We start from the raw sequence: 19,238 nt of genomic DNA, 5'->3' as shown, positions 1-19,238 counted from the left end.
ACTCACGCATGCATACACATACGCACCCACAACTCTTACACACACACACACCCACACACATACTCACAAAACTATACTTGTGGGCCCCCTCATTGACTACATTCATTTCCTAGCCCTTAACCCTAACCTTAACCACGCAAACTACATGCCAAACCCTAACCCTTACCCTAACCTTAACCTAACCCTAATTCTAACCTTAACCCTAAAACCAAGTCCTAACCCTAAAATAGACCCTTTTACTTATGGGGCCCCACCCCATAAAATGGCTCCACAAGTTAGTTGGTTTCTGGTTTATCTATACTAATGGGGACATTTGGTCTCCATTAGGATCGAAAAACATGGTACACACACACACACACACACACACACACACACACACACACACACACACACACACACACACACACAAAGATGCACACACACACACACATTCAAACCCCTCCTTGGTTGCCTTTGGCAAATGCTGGTAACCTTATCTAAGGTTAAACATTCTTTAGAATTCTTGGGTAATTTCAGGTGTAATAGGTCTAATAGGAGGAGAGAATGAACAGATAGAAAGATGACTAGCTGGAGAAGTGATAGGCCAACACCCAGTCTAAATATTGTCAAATCAGTTAAATGTATTTGTGAATGTATTTATGCCCATTTTCCCTGTAAGCATTTGACCTTTGACTTGAAATACACACACACACACACACACACACACACACACACACACACACACACACACACACACACACACACACACACACAAGGTCTAATGGGAAAGATGAATGGAAAGATGACTAGATTGACAAGCGATGGGCCAACACTGGCCAAACAGTAAATAGCTGTGTGTTTTCTTTGGCAGTTCCCGGCTGGGACCGTGTGGCACTGTACAGATGTGAGCTAGAGGGCTGCTAAACAATGCAATAAGAATGTGTGCTCAGTCAGTTTTACTGAATGGATTAAGGTTAATTAAAACATTACAGATTAAAGAAAAACAACTTGGGATGGCATTTTTCTACAGCGGACACAAACGAAAAAGGCTCTAATTTTTCTCAGAGTCCCTTCAAATCCTATCATCTCCAATATACCCTAATTCTCTCGCTCTCTCTCACTCTGTCTCTCTGTCTCTCTCTGTCGCTCGCTCTCTCTCTCACTCTCTCAGGTCTATGACCTCCTTGTACAGTGACCCTTGTTGGAGTGGTAACATGGAGCAAGCAGTGTCCAGGCTGACCGGTCCTGGTGTCCAGCTGGAAGACTCTCTGGACTGGTTGGAAGAGAGGATAAAGGAGGAAGACTTCTCTCTTACTGACATCTGGGCAGTCATTACCTCCGCTGGTATTATGAACCAGGTACAGTGGCGTTGTCAGAAAATGAAGACAAAGGATCTTATATGTTTTAGAAATATTAAAGGCTTTGGCCAGCATAACCTGTAATAAAGATCTGTGTGACTGTGCCGTCGGGTTCAAAGAGCATGTTGCCCTCCTTCTCCTGCATAAGTAATATAGGTAATACAAGACTCTCATATATTTCTTTTATTGGCGCTGCAGAAAAATGCCCTAGCAGAGGACTAACCCCATATTTTTGATATCTCTGTAGATATCAAAGTAAGGGGTTATTCCTCTGCAGTCAATTGTATGTGCACATGTACAGTATATGTACATGTGCACATACAATCAGGCACCCATATACACCTGCTGACAACACAGGCCTTTGACACATGCACCCTTTTCCATAAATAACACAAAACACTCCTCTATATTCAAATATATGTGTAAACTTCTCCTGGATCGCCACCTTGCCGTGGTGGAGAAGCTTGCGCTGAGCTATGGTGACCGGAGCTTGGCTACTGGTAGGGTCACCCTAGGCGGATAGGTCAAGGGGGAGGTTCCAGACGAAGTACGATCCAACAAAGACCTCAACGGCAGAACTGGTGGAAAATGTCTCCAGGTCACAACGGCAGTGAAGGCGGATGAATGCTGCAACAGAGGGTGGTCCCCAATCGTCTTGGTTCTCCATGCCATTTGACTCTGGCCACCCCCTGCCAAGGACCATGTGGTGGCTGCAGGCGCATCAGCCACCCCACGTAAAAAGCTGTGATGCACAGACGTCCTCCCATTATGCAAGTCCAGGATCAGCCTCTACGCCCAACTGAAGACCCAGAGGGAGGACGGTCATACTCGACCCCGAGTGACCGCCCATGATATGTGTAATGTTTTTACCCAGTACTGGATGCATAGCTGTGGAGCTGGGCCCACCCAATTTGGCACTCAGGCCCACCCAACCAGAAGGCTTCCCTTTTTGCTGGTTCATCCAGTGAATAGCAGGCAATGAATACTGTTTCAATTGCTTCCAGTGTGGGAAGATGGTGACATGAACTCATGTTTGCAGCGGCTTTACCCAATACCAACTATGCAGTCTCTTCAGTCATGTCTATGTCTGCATCTAAGTTTGTGTCATCGTGCGAAGTTTTTATTTTGATCTTTTTTTTCGTTTGATGGCTGGGAGAGCTGGTGTTGGATCGGCTGAGAGAGCTTGGTCTGCTGCATCCTGTGGATGGCCCTGCTCGGAGCTGTGCCCGAGAGGAAACACCGACACAGTTTGGCGCCGGCCTCGCCAAGCGTCGACTGTGCAGTGGGTTTTTTTCTGCGTCTGTGTTTGTGTCATCGTGTGGAGTGCGGGGAGGTGTGTCAAAGGTGTCTGGCTGGGAATGCTAGCGTTGGATCGGCTGGGGGAGCCTGGTCTGCTGTGTCCGGTGTGCCCAAGGACCACAGCCTTGTCTGGATCTGTGCCCGAAGAGGAAGCACTGAGAGCAGTCTGACAGGACGCGGAAGCAGGGCAGGCTAAGCTAACTGCTAGCCCATGCAGACCGGCAGTTCTGACAGTCATCCTGGCTGGCATTCGTTCTCTGGACAGTTGAATTTTTGGACTGTGTTGCACTAATATATCTTTTTTTTTTTTTTTTGCTTTGTTCTCTCTGTTTTTGTATGTTTTTGGTGGTGTCGTTTTTGGAAATTTGGATATGTTTCTATCTTTCGTATTGAGCTGCTGTGGGCTGGGTGAAGCAAAATTTCGTTTCTTTTGTGTACTCTTTTGTGCCTATCAACACGGGGATCGCCGGTTTGAATCTCTGCGTTATCGCCGGCTTTGTCGGGCGTCCCTACAGACAAAATTTGCCGTGTCTGCGGGTGGGAAGCTGGATGTGGGTATGTGTCCTGGTCACTGCACTAGCGTCTTCTCTGGTCGGTCAGGGCACCTGTTCTTTAGGAGGGGGAACTGGGGGGAATAGTGCGATCCTCCCACGTGCTACATCCCCCTGGTTAAACTCCTCACTGTCAGGTGAAAAGAAGCAGCTGGTGACGCCATATGTATAAGAGGAAACGTGGTAGTCTGCAGCCCTCCCTGGATCGGCAGAGGGGGTGGAGCAGCAACCGGGATGGCTCAGAAGAGTGGGGCAATTGGCTGGATACAATTGGGGAGAAAAGGGGGGAAAAAAATCCACAAAAAAAAGGACATTGCCAGCTAAGTTGGGCGATACTCAGGTTGAATCTGCCGTGGGCAAAACATCATGTGTAACGGAAAACTTTGACATAAAAAATATATGGAAGGATATACTAGACAGGCAGATCATGGAACTGAACACTCATTTTAAGGCAGACATGTATGGGTTTGAGAGCTGCTGCTGCTTGCTTGCCTCAGTCAAACACCTTTGGTAACAAGGCATTAATACAGCCCACCAGCCCACTTTTCCATCGCTGTGGAAGATGCAGAACATGACGTGTTTGTACAGCGGACAGGACCTTTCCATCAATTGTTGAAGTGCTCGACACATGCCCCAGTGACGTTTTTCCCAGAATGAATCGTGTCCTATGGGCCCTCGTCACCCTACCCATAACAAGCTGCACTGTTGAAAGACTCTTTTCTACTGTAAGTCGGATAAAAACTGGCATCAGAGCATCAATGATATACATACAGACTGAACTCTTTGTCCCTGCTCCCTTTGAAAGAGAACTGACTGAGTCATTGGACTGTAATGAAATAATTTCAATGTTCAACACCAAGCCCAGTCATCTCCTGCTGTCATCATCAAAAGTAAGCTAATTTACAATTTAGGACTGTAGTAGCCTATTGCCTATTTCAGTATTATCGTTAATTGGGTATAGTTTTTGTTGGGTATACAATTCGAGTTTGTGTGTGTGTGTGTGTGTGTGTGGGGGGGGGCACCGGGGGGGCACCGTGCCAGGCTATGTGATGTATTGCTGTTCATCTTGGTGCGTGTAACATTACCTCTGATGATGTATAAGCCTTGTCTGATTAAACTGTGTTGCATTCAGGTAAGTATAGTTGTAACTGCCTGTAATTGGTTAACGTATGCATTTCAGAACCTATTAAGTATGATTGGTCCTGGACAAGTTAAGCCCACCTGATTTTCACTGTGCCCACCCACACTGTGATTTCCTCCTACGCCACAGCCCAGTACGATGTCTTTGTTTTCATCAGATGGACCGACGTCGTCTGTCAGATGAGGCCAGTAGAAATGTCACGAACCCTTACCCCATCTACAGCGCTATAGAGAAGCACTGCTATTCCCATGGGCCTATAGAAGGTAGACACACACACATTGCCATTAGTTGTGAGCAAGGTCAGAGAAATTTGTTTTTGGTGTTGAATGAGGTTTTTTCTTTTCTCTCTCTTGTTCTCTCTCTCTCTCAGGTAAATGGTTTGAGATAACTCCTCATGAGTCTGGCTTCACAGAGTTGGGTCTCTTTGTAAAAACTTCTCATCTGGGCAGCCGCTTCCAGGCAGGAGAGCTGATGGAGGAGAGGCCCGAAATGGACATGGTCAGACTACAAGGTGCGTTTGAATTTGTCTGTATCAAAAGCGACGGAATTTTCTAACAGATGCAGACAAGTATTTAGAGCAGTGTATGCATACAAAATCTGAACAACAGAAAGCTTTTGTTTTGTAAAGGCTGGAACAGAAATGGCGGCACGGTGGCGCAGTGGTTAGCACGGTTGCCTCATAGCAAGAAGGTCCAGGGTTTGAGCCCCGGGGTAGTCCAACCTTGGGGGTCGTCCCAGGTCATCCTCTGTGTGGAGTTTGCATGTTCTCCTGTGTCTGCGTGGATTTCCTCCGGGTGCTCCGGTTTCCTCCCACAGTCCAAAGGCATGTAGGTCAGGTGAGTCGGCCGTACTAAATTGTCCCTAGGTGTGTGTGTGTGTGTGTGTGTGTGTGTGTGTGTGTGTGTGTGTGTGTGTGTGTGTGTGTCAGTGTCAGCCCTGTGATGGACTGGCAGCTTGTCCAGGGTGTCTCCCCGCTTGCCCAACCGTAGGCTTCAGCATCCCGCGAGCTCGGTTGGGATAAGCGGCTTGGATAAAAGATGGATGGATGGATGGATGGATGGATGGATGGATGGATGGATGGATGGAACAGAAACAAGATAGCTATTTGGTTCCTCAGCACTTGTCCTTTTAAAGATTGTGCAGCCATTTTCCGAGGCTAGGTCACTTTTCATGTTAGAGATTCAATTAACCAATTTAGTTCATTTATTGCTGGCACAGACCAAAAGCCTGTAAACCCAATTCCCCTTCAATATTTTTGCCAACACACCCAATCCAGCAATGAGGGCAGCAACCTTATGACTTTTCTCTGCTCCAGCTAATAAGCTTAACTACCTGCTGTTACTGTACATACTGTACAGTACATACTGTGCAACCCTAATTCGTGTGTGTGTGTTGTTTTTGTTGTTGCTCTAAGGTATTATGGGTTGTGCTGTTGCTCATGAGGAGACCATCAGAGACTTGACACCTCCCTGGCTACACGGTGATTAGGTTTTGTAATTATAAACATTCGAAAATGTGATATTATAAGGTAGTACACAGTGTGTGTGTGTGTGTGTGTGTGTGTGTGCGTGCGTGCGTGCGTGCGTGCGTGCGTGCGTGCGTGCGTGCGTGCGTGCGTGCGTGCGTGTGTGTGTGCGTGCGGTGGGTCATTTTGTTCCTGCCATGATGTTTGAACTGTATTACAAAATGTAATGTTTTCCATTACGTTCATTCATTCATTCATTCATTCATCATCTCCGGGGTCGGGTCACGGTGGCAGCAAGCTAAGTAGGGCACTCCAGACGTCCCTCTCCCCAACAATGCCCTCCAGCTCATCCTGGGGGATCAAGGCCAGATTGGACACGTAGTCCCTCCAGTGAGTTCTGGGTCTACCCCGGGGTCTCCTCCCAGTTGGCCGTGCCCGGTAAACCTCCAGAGGAAGGCGCCCAGGAGGCATCTTAATCAGATGCCTGAACCACCTCAACTCGCTCCTTTTGACGTGAAGGAGCAGCGGCTTTACTCCAAGCTCCCTCTGAATGTCCGACCTCCCCACCCTGTCACTAAGGCTGAGTCCAGACACCCTACGGAGGAAATTCATATCAGCCGCTTGTATCCGCGATCTCACCCTTTCGGTCACTACCCAAAGCTCATGACCATAGGTGTGGGTTGGAACGAAGACTGCCTGGTAAATTGAGAGCTTTGCCTTCTGGCTCAGCTCCCTCTTCGCCACAACGGTCTGGTACAACGTCGGCATTATTGCTGATGCTGCGCCAATCCACCTGTCCATCTCCCGTTCCATCCTACCCTCACTCGTGAACAAGACCCCGAGATACTTGAACTCCTTCACTTGAGGCAACAGCTCATCCCCAACCCGGAGGGAGCAATCCACCGTTTTCCAGTAGAGAACCATGGCGTCAGACTCGGAGGCGCTGTCTCTCATCCCAGCCATTTCACACTCAGCTGCAACTGGCCCTAGTGCGCGCTAGAGTTTGCTTTCTGATGAAGCCAACAAAACCACATAATCTGCGAAGAACAGAGATGCAATTCCGAGGTTCCCAAAACAGACACACTCCTCACCTTGGCATTGCCTTGAGATCCTGTCCATGAATATCACAAACAGAATCGGAGACAAGGGACAACCTTGGCGGAGTCCGACAGCCACCGAAAACGTGTTTGACTTTGTGCCGAGAATGCGGACACAGCTCTGACTTTGGTTACACAAGGACCGGATGGCTTGTAGCAACTGCCCCGGTACCCAAATCAGAACCCCCCACAGAGTGCCCTGGTCATAAGCCTTCTCCAAGTCCACAAAACACATGTAGACTGGCTGGTCAAACTCCCATGCCCCCCTCAGCAGTTCTGTAAGGGTAAAGAGTTGGTCCGTCGTTCCATGGCCAGGATGGAATCCGCATTGTTCCTCCTGGATCCGGGGTTCAACAATCGGTCGGAGCCTCCTTTCCAGTACTCTAGAGTAGACTTTCCCAGGGAGGCTGAGCAATGTGATGCCCCGATAATTGGAACACACCCGCCGGTCCGGGTTTTATTTTTAAATATGTGTTTTCATTACATATTGAAACCAAAAGAACTTCTATTTGGTAGCGGTCTTCTGATTCGAATCCTCGCGTTACCTCCGGCTTGGTCGGACGTCCCTACAGACACAGTTGGCCGTGTCTGCGGGTGGGAAGCCGGATGCGTTTGTGTCCTGGTTGCTGCACTAGCGCCTCCTCTGGTTGGTCGGGGTGCCTGTTCGGGGTGAAGGGGAACTGGGGGGGGGGTAGCATGATCCTCCCACGCACTATGCCCCCCTGGGGAAACTCTTCACTGTCAGGTGAAAAGAAGTGGCTGGCGACTCCACATGTATCGGAGGAGGCATGGGGTAGTCTGCAGCCCTCCCCGGATCGCCAGTGGAGGTGGATCAGCATCCAGGATGGCTTGGAAGAGTGAGGTAATTGGCCAAGTACAATTGGGGAGAAAAAAAAGGGGGAGGGGGGGTCCAAAAATAGATAAATAAATAAATGCATGGTTATGTGTGTATGTGCCTGTTTGTTTTAGTGCCAGGGCAGATAGACGATGCAGGTGACCAGTACCTGCATGTGTACCACATTCTCATCAAGCTGACAGCCCTGATCAGAGCCAACATCAGAGATCCTTCACGCCTTGCCGAGCTGGATAACCTGCAGAGAATATTGGAAGGTATTGGTGGTTGTAATGATAATGGTGATTAATCATGACTACATCTGCGGTTGCTACCATTAAAGTGAAAAAGCATAAATATGACATCGGTTCATTCAACACTAGCAGGTTGCCAAGTTGCAGCCTGCAGTGAAACATTTATTTTCTCTTGACAGCACTCATTGCGTTATAAGGAAAACGTTTCTATATTTATTCCTCATCTACCCTAGAAACAGTTAGCATTGTAAGCATTCTTCAATGAATCGCATGGCTGTCTTAAATACAGTGTTGTGAAAAAAATATTTGCCCCCTTCCTGATTTCGTTTATTATTGCATGTCACACTTAATTGCCTCAGATCTTCATACATAATGTAATATACGTAAGACGAAGAGAACCTGAGTAAACACAAAATTCAGTTTTTAAATTGTAATTTTATTTCTTGAAGGAAAAAGTTATCCAACACCCATACATTATCATCCATGTGAAAAAAGTAATTGCCCCCCTGAACTTAATAACTGGTTGTGCCACCTTTAGCATCAACAACTGGAAAAAAGCACTACCTATAATTGGAGATCAGTCTTTCACATCGCTGTGGAAGAATATTGGCCTACAGCAGAATTGCTGTAATTCAGCAACATCGAAGGGTTTTCGAGCATGAACTGCTTGTTTAAGGTTCTGCCACAACATCTCGATGGGATTCAAGTCAGGACTTGGACTAGGCCGCCCCAAAACCTTAATTTTGTTTCTTTTGGGCCATTCTGAGGTGGACTTCAGGAATCAGGATCAGGAATCAGGAACATTTATTTGCCATTTTATTCCATGCACCTGCGCACATGAAATGAAACAAAATATCACTTCCCCCAGCCCACAGAAGTACAACACAAAGACAAAAACACATATCCAAACTACAAGAACACATACATCCAAACTGCAAAAAAAACCAAAAAAAAACCCCACATATATCCAACATATTAAAAAAACAATTCACTGTCCAACGGAGCAAACACCAGGATGACTGTTGGAACTGCCGGTCTGCATTAGCTTAGCCTGCCCTGCTTCCGAGTCCTGTCAGACTGCCTTAGGTGTTTCCTTTGGGTGCAGCTCCAGGCAGGGCCGTGGTCCCTGAGCCCACCAGACGCAGCAGACCAAGCTCCCCCAGTTGATCCAGCACCAGCTCTCCTAGCCATCAAACAAAGACACGAACTTAGACGTGGACAAAGACACTGCAGCATGGACAGTACTGGGTGAGGCCGCCGCAAACGTAAATTTGCGCCACCATCTTCCCACACCAGTACTGGGTGAGGCCACTGCAAACATGATTTTGTGCTGCCATCTTCCCACACCAGAAGCGATGCATTATTTCCTTCCTCTAGTGATTTGGGTCATTTTCCTGCGGCCTATCATGGACTGATGACTGGACATCCTCCTTCATAATTTTCTGTTAGAGAGCAGAATCCATGGTTCCTACGATGATGGCAAGTCTTCCAGGCCCTAAGGCAGCAAAGGGTCCTCACACCATCACACTACCTAACATCATGTTTGACTGTTGGTATGATGTTCTTATCTTGAAATACTGTTACGCCAGACATAAGAGGACCCATGTCTCCTAAAAAAATCCACTTTTGACTCGTCTGTCCACAGAACATTATCCCAAAAAGCTTGGCGGTCATCAGTGTGCTTTTTTGCAAATGTGAGACTATTTTTTTCTCTTAGTTAGCAGTGGTTTGTGCCTTGCAACTCTCCCATGAATTCTATTTTTGTCTGGTTTCTTTCTTATTTTTGAATCATGAACAGTGACCTTAGCTGAGGTTAGAGAGGTCTGTAGTAGTTTAGATGTTTCCTGGGTTTTTCTGTGACCTCCTGGATGAGTCATCACTGAGCCCTTGGAGGAATTTGGTAGGCCGGCCACTCCTGGGAAAATTCAACACTGAGTTATCGCCATTTGGAGACAGTGGCTCTAGCTGTGGTTGTCTGGAGTCCCAGAGCCTTAGAAATGGTTTTGAAACCCTTTCCAGACTGATATATCCATTGAAATTGGATGAGAAGAATGACCATTCCCATTCAAATCAGCAAAGCAGGATGGTCAGAGTGGCAGCTATTTTTATTTAAAATGCTGCCATTGCAAACCATTGTAGCAGGCTATCTTCCACATAAACTTCAGTATAAACCGACTTGTGGCAAGTTGCAGACTCTTTTTTGTTTTTGTTTTTTTAAGTTGCGGACTCACTGAGGTGAGGTTTTGCAGTAACAACCAAATGACCAGTGGAATAGTATGAACATTTACAGCCCCACTGACGTGTTTTTTCACCACAACAACTAACAACAATGGCCATTTATGGGGGGCTTTTCCCCCCCTCTTTTTCTCCCCAATTATACTTGGCCAATTACCCTATTTTCCGAGCTGTCCCGGTCAATGCGCCACCCCGTCTGCCGATCCGGGGAGGGCTGCAGACTACCACATGCCTCCTCTGATACACGTGGAGTCGCCAGCAACTTCTTTTCACCTGACTGTGAGGAGTTTTGCCAGGGGGACACGTAGCGTGTGGGAAGATCACACTATCCCCCCCAGTTCCCCCTCCTCCCCAAGCAGGCATCCCGACTGACCAGAGGAGGCACTAGTGCAGCGACCAGGACACATACCCACATCCAGCTTCCCACCCACAGGCACAGCCAATTATGTCTGTAGGGATGCCCGACCAAGCCGGAGGTAACACGAGGATTTGGACCGGCAACCCGTGTGTTAGTAGAAAATGAAATAGACCGCTACACTACCCAGACGCCCAAACTTACATAAACTTAACCTAACCTGCCTTAACCTGACCTAACCTCTACCTAACCCTAACCTTAACCGATAGCTAACCTATTCCACAGCTAACCCACAGGGCTGAGGGAACATAGGTCTGACCCCATTGAGACCTTGCAGCTACTTCACATTGATGGTAAGGTTCTATATAAAATAAGAAAAAACCACTCAACTCACGATACGACTGGGTGCTGCATCCTGAATATAGTAAATCATGTAAAAGAAAAGAATAGGACAGCACTCCAATTTAACTTTTAAATTTGCTACACAGACACATTGTTGGGCATGTCTTGCTCAAAACGGCCATGTGGCAATATTACAAATTTAAATTGGAGTTCTGTCCTAGACTTTTCTTCATAAGGTGCTATATACAAACCCCAATTCCAATGAAGTTGGGACGTTGTGTAAAACGTAAATAAAAACAGAATACAATGATTTGCAAATCCTTTTTGACCTATATTCAATTGAATACACTACAAAGACAAGATATTTAATGTTCAAACTGATAAACTTTATTGTTTTTTGCAAATATTCACTCATTTTGAATTTGATGCCTGCAACACGTTTCAAAGAAGCTGGGACAGGGGCAACAAAAGACTGGGAAAGTTGAGGAATGCTCAAAAAACACCTGTTTGGAACATTCCACAGGTGAACAGGTTAATTGGAAACAGGTGAGTATCATGATTGGATATAAAAGGAGCATCCCCGAAAGGCTCAGACGTTCACAAGCAAGGCTGGGGCGAGGTTCACCACTTTGTGAACAACTGCGTGAGCAAATAGTCCAACAGTTTAAGAACAACGTTTCTCAACGTACAATTGCAAGGAATTTAGGGATTTCATCATCTCCAGTCCATAATATCATCAAAAGATTCAGAGAATCCGGAGAAATCTTTGCATGTAAGCAGCAAGGCCGAAAACCAACATTGAATGCCCGTGACCTTCGACCCCTCAGGCAGCACTGCATTAAAAACCAACATCATTCTGTAAAGGATATTACCACGTGGGCTCAGGAACACTTTAGAAAACCATTGTCAGTTAACACAGTCGCTACATCTACAAGTGCAAGTTAAAACTCTACCATGCAAAGCGAAAGCCATATATCAACAACACCCAGAAACGCCGCCGGCTTCTCTGGGCCCCAAGCTCATCTGAGATGGACTGACGCAAAGCGGAAAAGTGTGCTGTGGTCTGACGAGTCCACATTTCAAATTGTGTTTGGAAATCATGGACGTCGTGTCCTCCGGGCTAAAGAGGAAAAGGACCATCCAGATTGTTATCAGCGCAACGTCCAAAAGCCAGCATCTGTGATGGTATGGGGGTGTGTTAGTGCCCATGGCATCATGGGTTACTTGCACATCTGTGAAGGCACCAATTAATGCTGAAAGGTACATACAGGTTTTGGAGCAACATATGCTGCCATCCAAATGACGTCTTTTTCAGGGACGTCCCTGCTTATTTCAGCAAGACAATACCAAGCCACATTCTGCACGTGTTACAACAGTGTGGCTTCGTAGTAAAAGAGTGTGGGTACTAGACTGGCCTGCCTGCAGTCCAGACCTGTCTCCCATTGAAAATGTGTGGCACATTATGAAGCGCAAAATATGACAACAGAGACCCCGGACTGTTGAGCAACTGAAGTCGTACATCAAGCAAGAATGGGAAAGAATTCCACCCACAAAGCTTCAACAATTAGTGTCCTCAGTTCCCAAACGCTTATTGAGTGTTGTTAAAAGGAAAGGTGATGTAACACAGTGGTGAATATGCCCCTGCCCCAGCTTTTTTGGAATGTGTTACAGACATCAAATTCAAAATGAGTGAATAGTTGCAAAAAAAACAAAGTTTATCAGTTTGAACATTAAATATCTTGTCTTTGTAGTGTATTCAATTGAATATAGGTCAAAAAGGATTTGCAAATCATTGTATTCTGTTTTTATTTACGTTTTACACAACGTCCCAACTTCATTGGAATTGGGGTTTGTAAGTTGTGGTTCAACAGGGCTGGCATTTATAAGTTATACATTATGATTCAACAGGGCTGGCAGTAATCAAGCCTGGGTTCGACTGCTCTAATTGAATACAATGAGCAATTAAATTTGGTTAATAGGTTGATTGAGTAACTAAGGGGGCAATTACTTTGTCACAGCACTGTAGCTGTCTTGCTATCTGTCTTAAAACAAGTCCCCTGTTGACAAATGACCGATTCTAAATGTTTAATTCTAAAGGTTACAGTTTACATTAAATTCTGCTTTTACCAGATGAGATAAACCAAAACAGATCATCTCTGCTGGAGTCAAAGAGTCCAGAGGAAAGACAACAACTTTTTCAGATTTGGACTTTGGAGCTGATAAGGGCTGTAGAGACTTGGAGTGAAAGTCTGGAGGAAGGACTATTCAAAAAGCGTGGTAAGTTTGACTGACTGACTGATGGACTGACCAGACAGACAGACGGATAGACTGGATTGACTGACCTGACCTGACTGACAAATTTAGATTTACTTTATCAGGCCATTTTGAATATCATAACGTGCATAAATCTTTGTTATTCTTCTTTGCAATGTAAAAGCCATGTATTTCTTCTTTTGCATGTTTGTGTCCTAGTCTCTTGGCTGACTAAACATGCACTTCCTCTGATTCTGAAATGGGAATGGGGAATGACCAGAAACTTCCTCTACAATTACCAAGGTGAGGTGACTGAGTCGAGCTAGAGTGAAATTCACAATGGAAACAATACAACATCCAGATACTTATGGGGTAGAATATTAATACAGTTCGGTATTTTGGGTCAGTTAATTCATTGTTTTTGGGCTTCGAACTCAGTTGATGCAGGGAGTGGATCACCTCAAAAAAGACTGAATAAAAAAAGCCTCCCATATACTGTAACAGTAAGATTCGTGTGTGTGTGTGTGTGTGTGTGTGTGTGTGTGTGTGTGTGTGTGTGTGTGTGTGTGTGTGTGTGTGTGTGTGTGTGTGTGTGTGTGTGTGTGTGTGTGTGTGAGACAGATAGTGCAGTGCCACCCTGTCTCCACATGAAGGAAAGCTTCCTCCTGATAGACGCAGGCCTGTTGATAAATGTACCTTACCCTCCTTTCCTGGGGGACAAGAGAGACATAGACCTCATCATAGCACCGGAGTACAGTGCAGGGAACATGTTTGAGGTATTTCTCCTGCTCATGCATTCCTTTCTCCTCATGTTAGTGGGTCGGAAAATATTTGATGGTTATAGTATATAGTATATTTATTCCCTGCAGTGATTATTATGTTTTTCATCAATTTTTGTGATGGCAAAGTTACACAAGTTGAATTTTAAAATTGCACTGGGTCAAAGCCAAACCCTTATTATTAATGCATTGTATTTGCTCATTATAAAGTGAATGCAAGGACCCCACTGGGAACTACAGAAAAAAATGACTGGATATACAAAAGTTGATGAAGTTAATTTAGTTTATGCGCTAAAAACGCAAACTCAGTTAAAAACCGCTAGCCCCAGGTGTTCGGGTAGAGTAGTGGTATATTCCATTGCCTACCAACACGGGGATCGCTGATTGGAAATACCCATGTGACCTCCGGCTTGGTTAGGCATCTCTACAGACACAATTGGCCGTGTCTGCGGGTGGGAAGCTGGGTGTGGGTATGTGTCCTGGTCGCTGCACTAGCGCCGCCTCTGGTCGGTTGGGGCGCCTGTTCAGGGGGGAGGGGGAATTCGGGGGAATAGCGTGACCATCCCATGCGCTATGTCCCCCTGGAGAAACTCCTCACTGTCAGGTTAAAAGAAGCGGCTGGCGACTCCACATGTATCGGAGGAGGCATGTGGTAGTCTGCAGCCCTCCCCGGATCGGCAGAGGGGGTGAAGCAATGACCAGGATGGCTCGGAAGAGTGAGGTAATTGGCCAAGTACAATTGGGGAGAAAAAAAAGGGGGGGGGGACACTTAGCCCTGTTTCCAAAGAAGCTGACCTCCCACAAGTCTTTGCTGCCATGTCTCTTTTCCATGAACCAAACTTTAGCAAATGAAGAAAATGTTAAACTAGTGTAAGTGGAAAAATATTTGCCATGAGCTATGCTAAAAAAAATGTCCCTTTTTGATTTGAACCAATGCTTACTTGGCTACAGCAATACATGAATTGACATTGGCCCCCAGAGCAAAGGGAACAAATGGAGTCTGTGGTCACAGTCGATAAGTTTTCTTTAAAGCTTTTTTTTTTTTTTACTTTTAGTGAGTTAACAGGATACAAACACTGAGGACAAATGTGAATGTGGCGTAACACAACTCTTCCTTTTCCTTTCCCCTAGACCCTGACCCTTGCCAGAGACTATGCAGCCAAAGTAAAGAAGCCTTTCCCCAAGATTGATGACAAGGTCCTGGAGGAGAAAGACTGGCCAAAGGACTGTTACGTTTTTGAGGGCAAACAGAAAGAACCCACCATCATTTTCATGCCTCTCTTCAACAGACAGAACTGCAAAGGTCTATTTCTCTACTACTACTTTCGGCTGCTCCCATTAGGGGTCGCCACAGCGGATCATCTGTTTCCATTTTTTCCTGTCCTCTGCATCTTCCTCTGTCACACCAGCCACCTGCATGTCCTCTCACCACATCCATAAGCCTCCTCTTTGGCCTTCCTCTTTTCCTCTTCCCTGGCAGCTCCATATTCAGCATTCATCTCCCAATATACCCAGCATCTCTCCTCCCCACATGTCCTAACCATCTCAATCTCACCTCTCTTGCTTTGTCTCCAAACCGTCCAACCTGAGCTGTCCCTCTGATATACTCGTTCCTAATCCTGTCCTCCTTCATCACTCCCAATGCAAATCTTAGCATCTTCAACTCTGTCACCTCCAGCCCCGCCTCCTGTCTTTTCGTCAGTGCCACTGTCTCCAAACCATATAACATAGCTGGTCTCACAACCATCTTGTAAACCTTCCCTTTAACTCTTGCTGGTACCCTTCTGTCGCAAATCCCTCCTGACACTCTCTTCCTCACCTCTCTTCCTCACTCCCCGTTACTTTGGACAGTTGACCCCAAGTATGCCATATGCCTTCGACACCTCTACTCATTGCGTCCTCACCATTCCACTATCCTCCCTCTCATTCACGCATAGGTATTCTGTCTTGCTCCTACTGACTTTCATTCCTCTTCTCTCCAGTGCATACCTCCACCTCTCCAGGCTTTTCTCAACTGCCCCCTACTCTCACTACAGATCACAATGTCATCTGTAAACATAGTCCACAGAGACTCCTGCCTGATCTCGGCAGGCGTCCATCACCATTGTAAACAAGAAAGGGCCCAGAGCCAATCCTTAATGTAATCCCACCTCCACCTCGAACCCATCTGTCATTCCAACCGCACACCTCACCATTGTCACACTTCCCTCATACATATCCTGCACCACTCCTACATACTTCTCTGCCACTCCCGACTTCCTCATACAATATCACACCTCCTCTCTCAGCACCCTGTCATATGCTTTCTCTAAATCCACAAAGACACAGTGTAACTCCTTCTGGCCTTCTCTATACTTCTCCATCAAAATTCTCAAAACAAACATTGCATCTGTGGTGCTCTTTCCTGGCATGAAACCATACTGCTGCTCGTTAATCGTCACCTCTCCTCTTAACCTAGCTTCTATTACTCTTTCCCATATCTTCATGCTGTGGCTGATCAACTTTATACCTCTGTAGTTGCTACAGTTCTGCACATCGCCCTTATTCTTGAAAATCGGTACCAGGATACTTCTTCTTCACCCTTCAGGCATCCTCTCACTTTCCAAGATTGTGTTAAACAATCTAGTTAAAAACTCCACTGCCATCTCTCCTAAACATCTCCATGCCTCCACAGGTATGTCATCAGGACCAACTGCCTTTCCGCTCTTCATCCTCTTCATAACTGCTCTCACTTCCTCCTTGCTAATCCACCGCACTTCCTGATTCACTATCCCCACATCATCCAACCTTCGCTCTCTCTCATTTTCTTCATTCATCAGCCCCTCAAAATACTCCTTCTACCTTCTCAACACACTCTCCTCACTTGTCAGCTCATTTCCATCTCTATCCTTCATCGCCCTTACCTGCTGCACATCTTTCCCATTGCGGTCCCTCTGTCTAGCCAATCGGCACAAGTCCTTTTCTCCTTCCTTAGTGTGTAACCTCTCATACAACTTACCAAATGTCTATTTCTCTATATTACAGTATTGTACCTTGAGTGTACAAACATGAGAGTGTCTGCTAATCCATGTCAAACTGACACAGAGAATACAATTAAACATTCTGATCACTGATTGATTTCCTAATTCAATCCATTTTGGGGCATCCAGGGGATGTATCGATGCACTGCTGCAATATATCAGAGGGCTGTTAGACACTTTGGGGTATAGAATACATTATCACATGATATGATCGCTCAAGCTAGACTACAGTGTGCAGAAGTTGCAATATTATTCTTTTTGCATTGCTACACAATGCAATTTTCCCACTATCAAATTTTCTTCATCTGCTCTAGGCTCAAAGTATGAGACAATACCTTTTTTAGTAAGTGGAGATAGTTGTTATTTTGCTCCTTATGCACCCGTGTCCAAGTACATCGCCCTCTTCATCATCTCACATTGTAATTCTAAGCCCCACAATAGAAACAAAGGTTAACACACACACATACACACACGATGACCAAAGCAAATCAATATTTCTTACCTTACCAAATATACAAGCCTTTCATTTGCTTGTAGATGCAGAAGAGGTGAGCAAGAAGATGGAGGAGTACTCCACTTTTCAGCTTCCTTTTACCCCCGATAAGATTGAGTTTCTGTTGGAGACAGCTAAAGCCAACATGAAGAACAACAAGGACATCATACTGAGGGAGGTCCACAAGGCTGTACAACGCAGAGAGAGCAGGAGGTAGGAGCCGTGTGTGTGTGGGTGAGAAAGGAATATGTGTGAAAAGAGATGGATGGGTGAAATGTTTAAATCAGGGGTGGCTAACCATGTGCCATGGAGAGCCATGTGTATGCAGGTTTTCACTCCAGCCGGACTCCACACCAGGTGATTTCACTGATTAGCAACCCTTCAGCCAAAGAGGAAGAATATATCAGTGAAATCACCTGGTGTGCAGTCGGGCTGGAATGAAAACCTGCATACACATGGCTCTCTATGGCACATGGTTAGCCACTGCTGGTTTAGATGGATTGATGGATAAAATCAATGAGCAAGCTTATTTCATAGCTGCTTGGTAAGAGAATTGTGTGTTTGTGTGTAATGAACAAATTAATTAGATTATGAAACTAAAATTGTTCCTGCCTGTTTCTTCTGTTTTGCTGCAGGAACTCTGACATTTCATCTTAATGGCAGCTGAATACAATCGGGATTCTCAGTTTTGTTGCTTTACGCTGTAGTAACCAAATTCAAACACTAGAGGTCAGGCTATGGCTTCTTTTCCTGCTCACTAAGCGCATGTATGGTGTCATGTTAAAACACACCACCAAAACTTGACCACTTGCTCAGTTCATGAAAGACTTGTATTTTAATATCAGTTCAAAGCTATGATAATCTCTTATGAATTTTATAATCCATTACAATCATTATGAGGAGAGAATAGCAACACATATAGAATAGCATGAAGAGTAGGAGACAGGCTTTAGGATTGTTCTTAGGAAGTGAAGATAAACAGATTGTGGGAAAAGGGTTTTAAATTCAATACCAGGTGGCAATATCTATTATTTTGCAGACAAGGTGTATGGTACATATAATCTAAGATGCACAAACAACTCACACACCAACACCTCAGTGAACAGGCTCTCGCACTGACCTGGTTGAAGTTGAAGTCAAGGTCTACAAGTGCTGGAAATGCATACAGATTGGTCAAACAATCTGGAACAAACTGCCGGAGACTTGTTTGAGATGACGGGCAGTACTAACCAACGCCTCCACAGACTCATCTTATCTGGAGCTCAGAGATGCCTTATGCACTTCCTGTTAATTGTTTACCTGCAGTGAATAAATGAGACCTGAGGGTCAGTAAAAACTCTTCTCATTAAGTGTGTTATAACCTCTGGAGCACATCGCGTCTATTAAGTCAAGACAGTTTTATTCGTATAGCCCAATATCACAAATTACAAACTTGCCTCAGGGGACTTTACAGCAATGCAACATCCTGTCTTTCGACTCTCACATCGGATAAGGAACAACTCCCTAAAAGAAACCCTTTTAACAGGGAGAAAAAAAAATAGGAAGAAACCTCAGGGAGAGCAACAGAGGAGGGATCTCTCTCCCAAGACGGACAGACGTGCAACAGATGTTGTGTTTACACAGTTAACAGAATACAACACTGAAAGAGGATAACAAGAATTATAATTGAATTATGAAATATATGAAGAATGTGATGAGGAGGATGCCAAGCAGTGTCCAGATGCCACCGGAAAAGCCCAGGACCCGAGCTACGCTGCCACCATCACCATGTAGATGAACCCCCCC

The 19,238-nt window shown here is 45.5% G+C and overlaps 1 protein-coding gene across 3 annotated transcripts in view; it reads left to right on the top strand.

The window, feature by feature from the left end:
• Positions 1-18,764, top strand: part of LOC130120032 (cytosolic phospholipase A2 gamma-like) — a 30,152-nt gene extending 11,388 nt beyond the window's left edge. For 2 of the 3 annotated variants that reach the window (XM_056288646.1, XM_056288644.1), the window contains 11 exons: positions 1,151-1,337; positions 4,486-4,591; positions 4,699-4,839; positions 5,743-5,808; positions 7,860-8,000; positions 13,039-13,185; positions 13,381-13,464; positions 13,783-13,937; positions 15,072-15,243; positions 17,498-17,666; positions 18,089-18,764. In XM_056288646.1, the coding sequence (XP_056144621.1) occupies positions 1,151-1,337; positions 4,486-4,591; positions 4,699-4,839; positions 5,743-5,808; positions 7,860-8,000; positions 13,039-13,185; positions 13,381-13,464; positions 13,783-13,937; positions 15,072-15,243; positions 17,498-17,666; positions 18,089-18,110 (1,390 nt within the window). In that variant the 3' untranslated portion in view covers positions 18,111-18,764. The remainder of the gene's footprint in view (positions 1-1,150; positions 1,338-4,485; positions 4,592-4,698; positions 4,840-5,742; positions 5,809-7,859; positions 8,001-13,038; positions 13,186-13,380; positions 13,465-13,782; positions 13,938-15,071; positions 15,244-17,497; positions 17,667-18,088) is intronic. The other variant, XM_056288645.1, reaches the window with a different exon arrangement.
• The last annotated feature ends 474 nt before the right edge of the window (positions 18,765-19,238 follow it).

The sequence above is a fragment of the Lampris incognitus genome, chromosome 10 (assembly GCF_029633865.1).
Source record: "Lampris incognitus isolate fLamInc1 chromosome 10, fLamInc1.hap2, whole genome shotgun sequence".
Classification (NCBI taxonomy): Eukaryota; Metazoa; Chordata; class Actinopteri; order Lampriformes; family Lampridae; genus Lampris; species Lampris incognitus.
The sequence above is the reverse complement of the archived record's forward strand: the minus strand, read 5'-3'. Positions and strand labels throughout refer to the sequence as shown.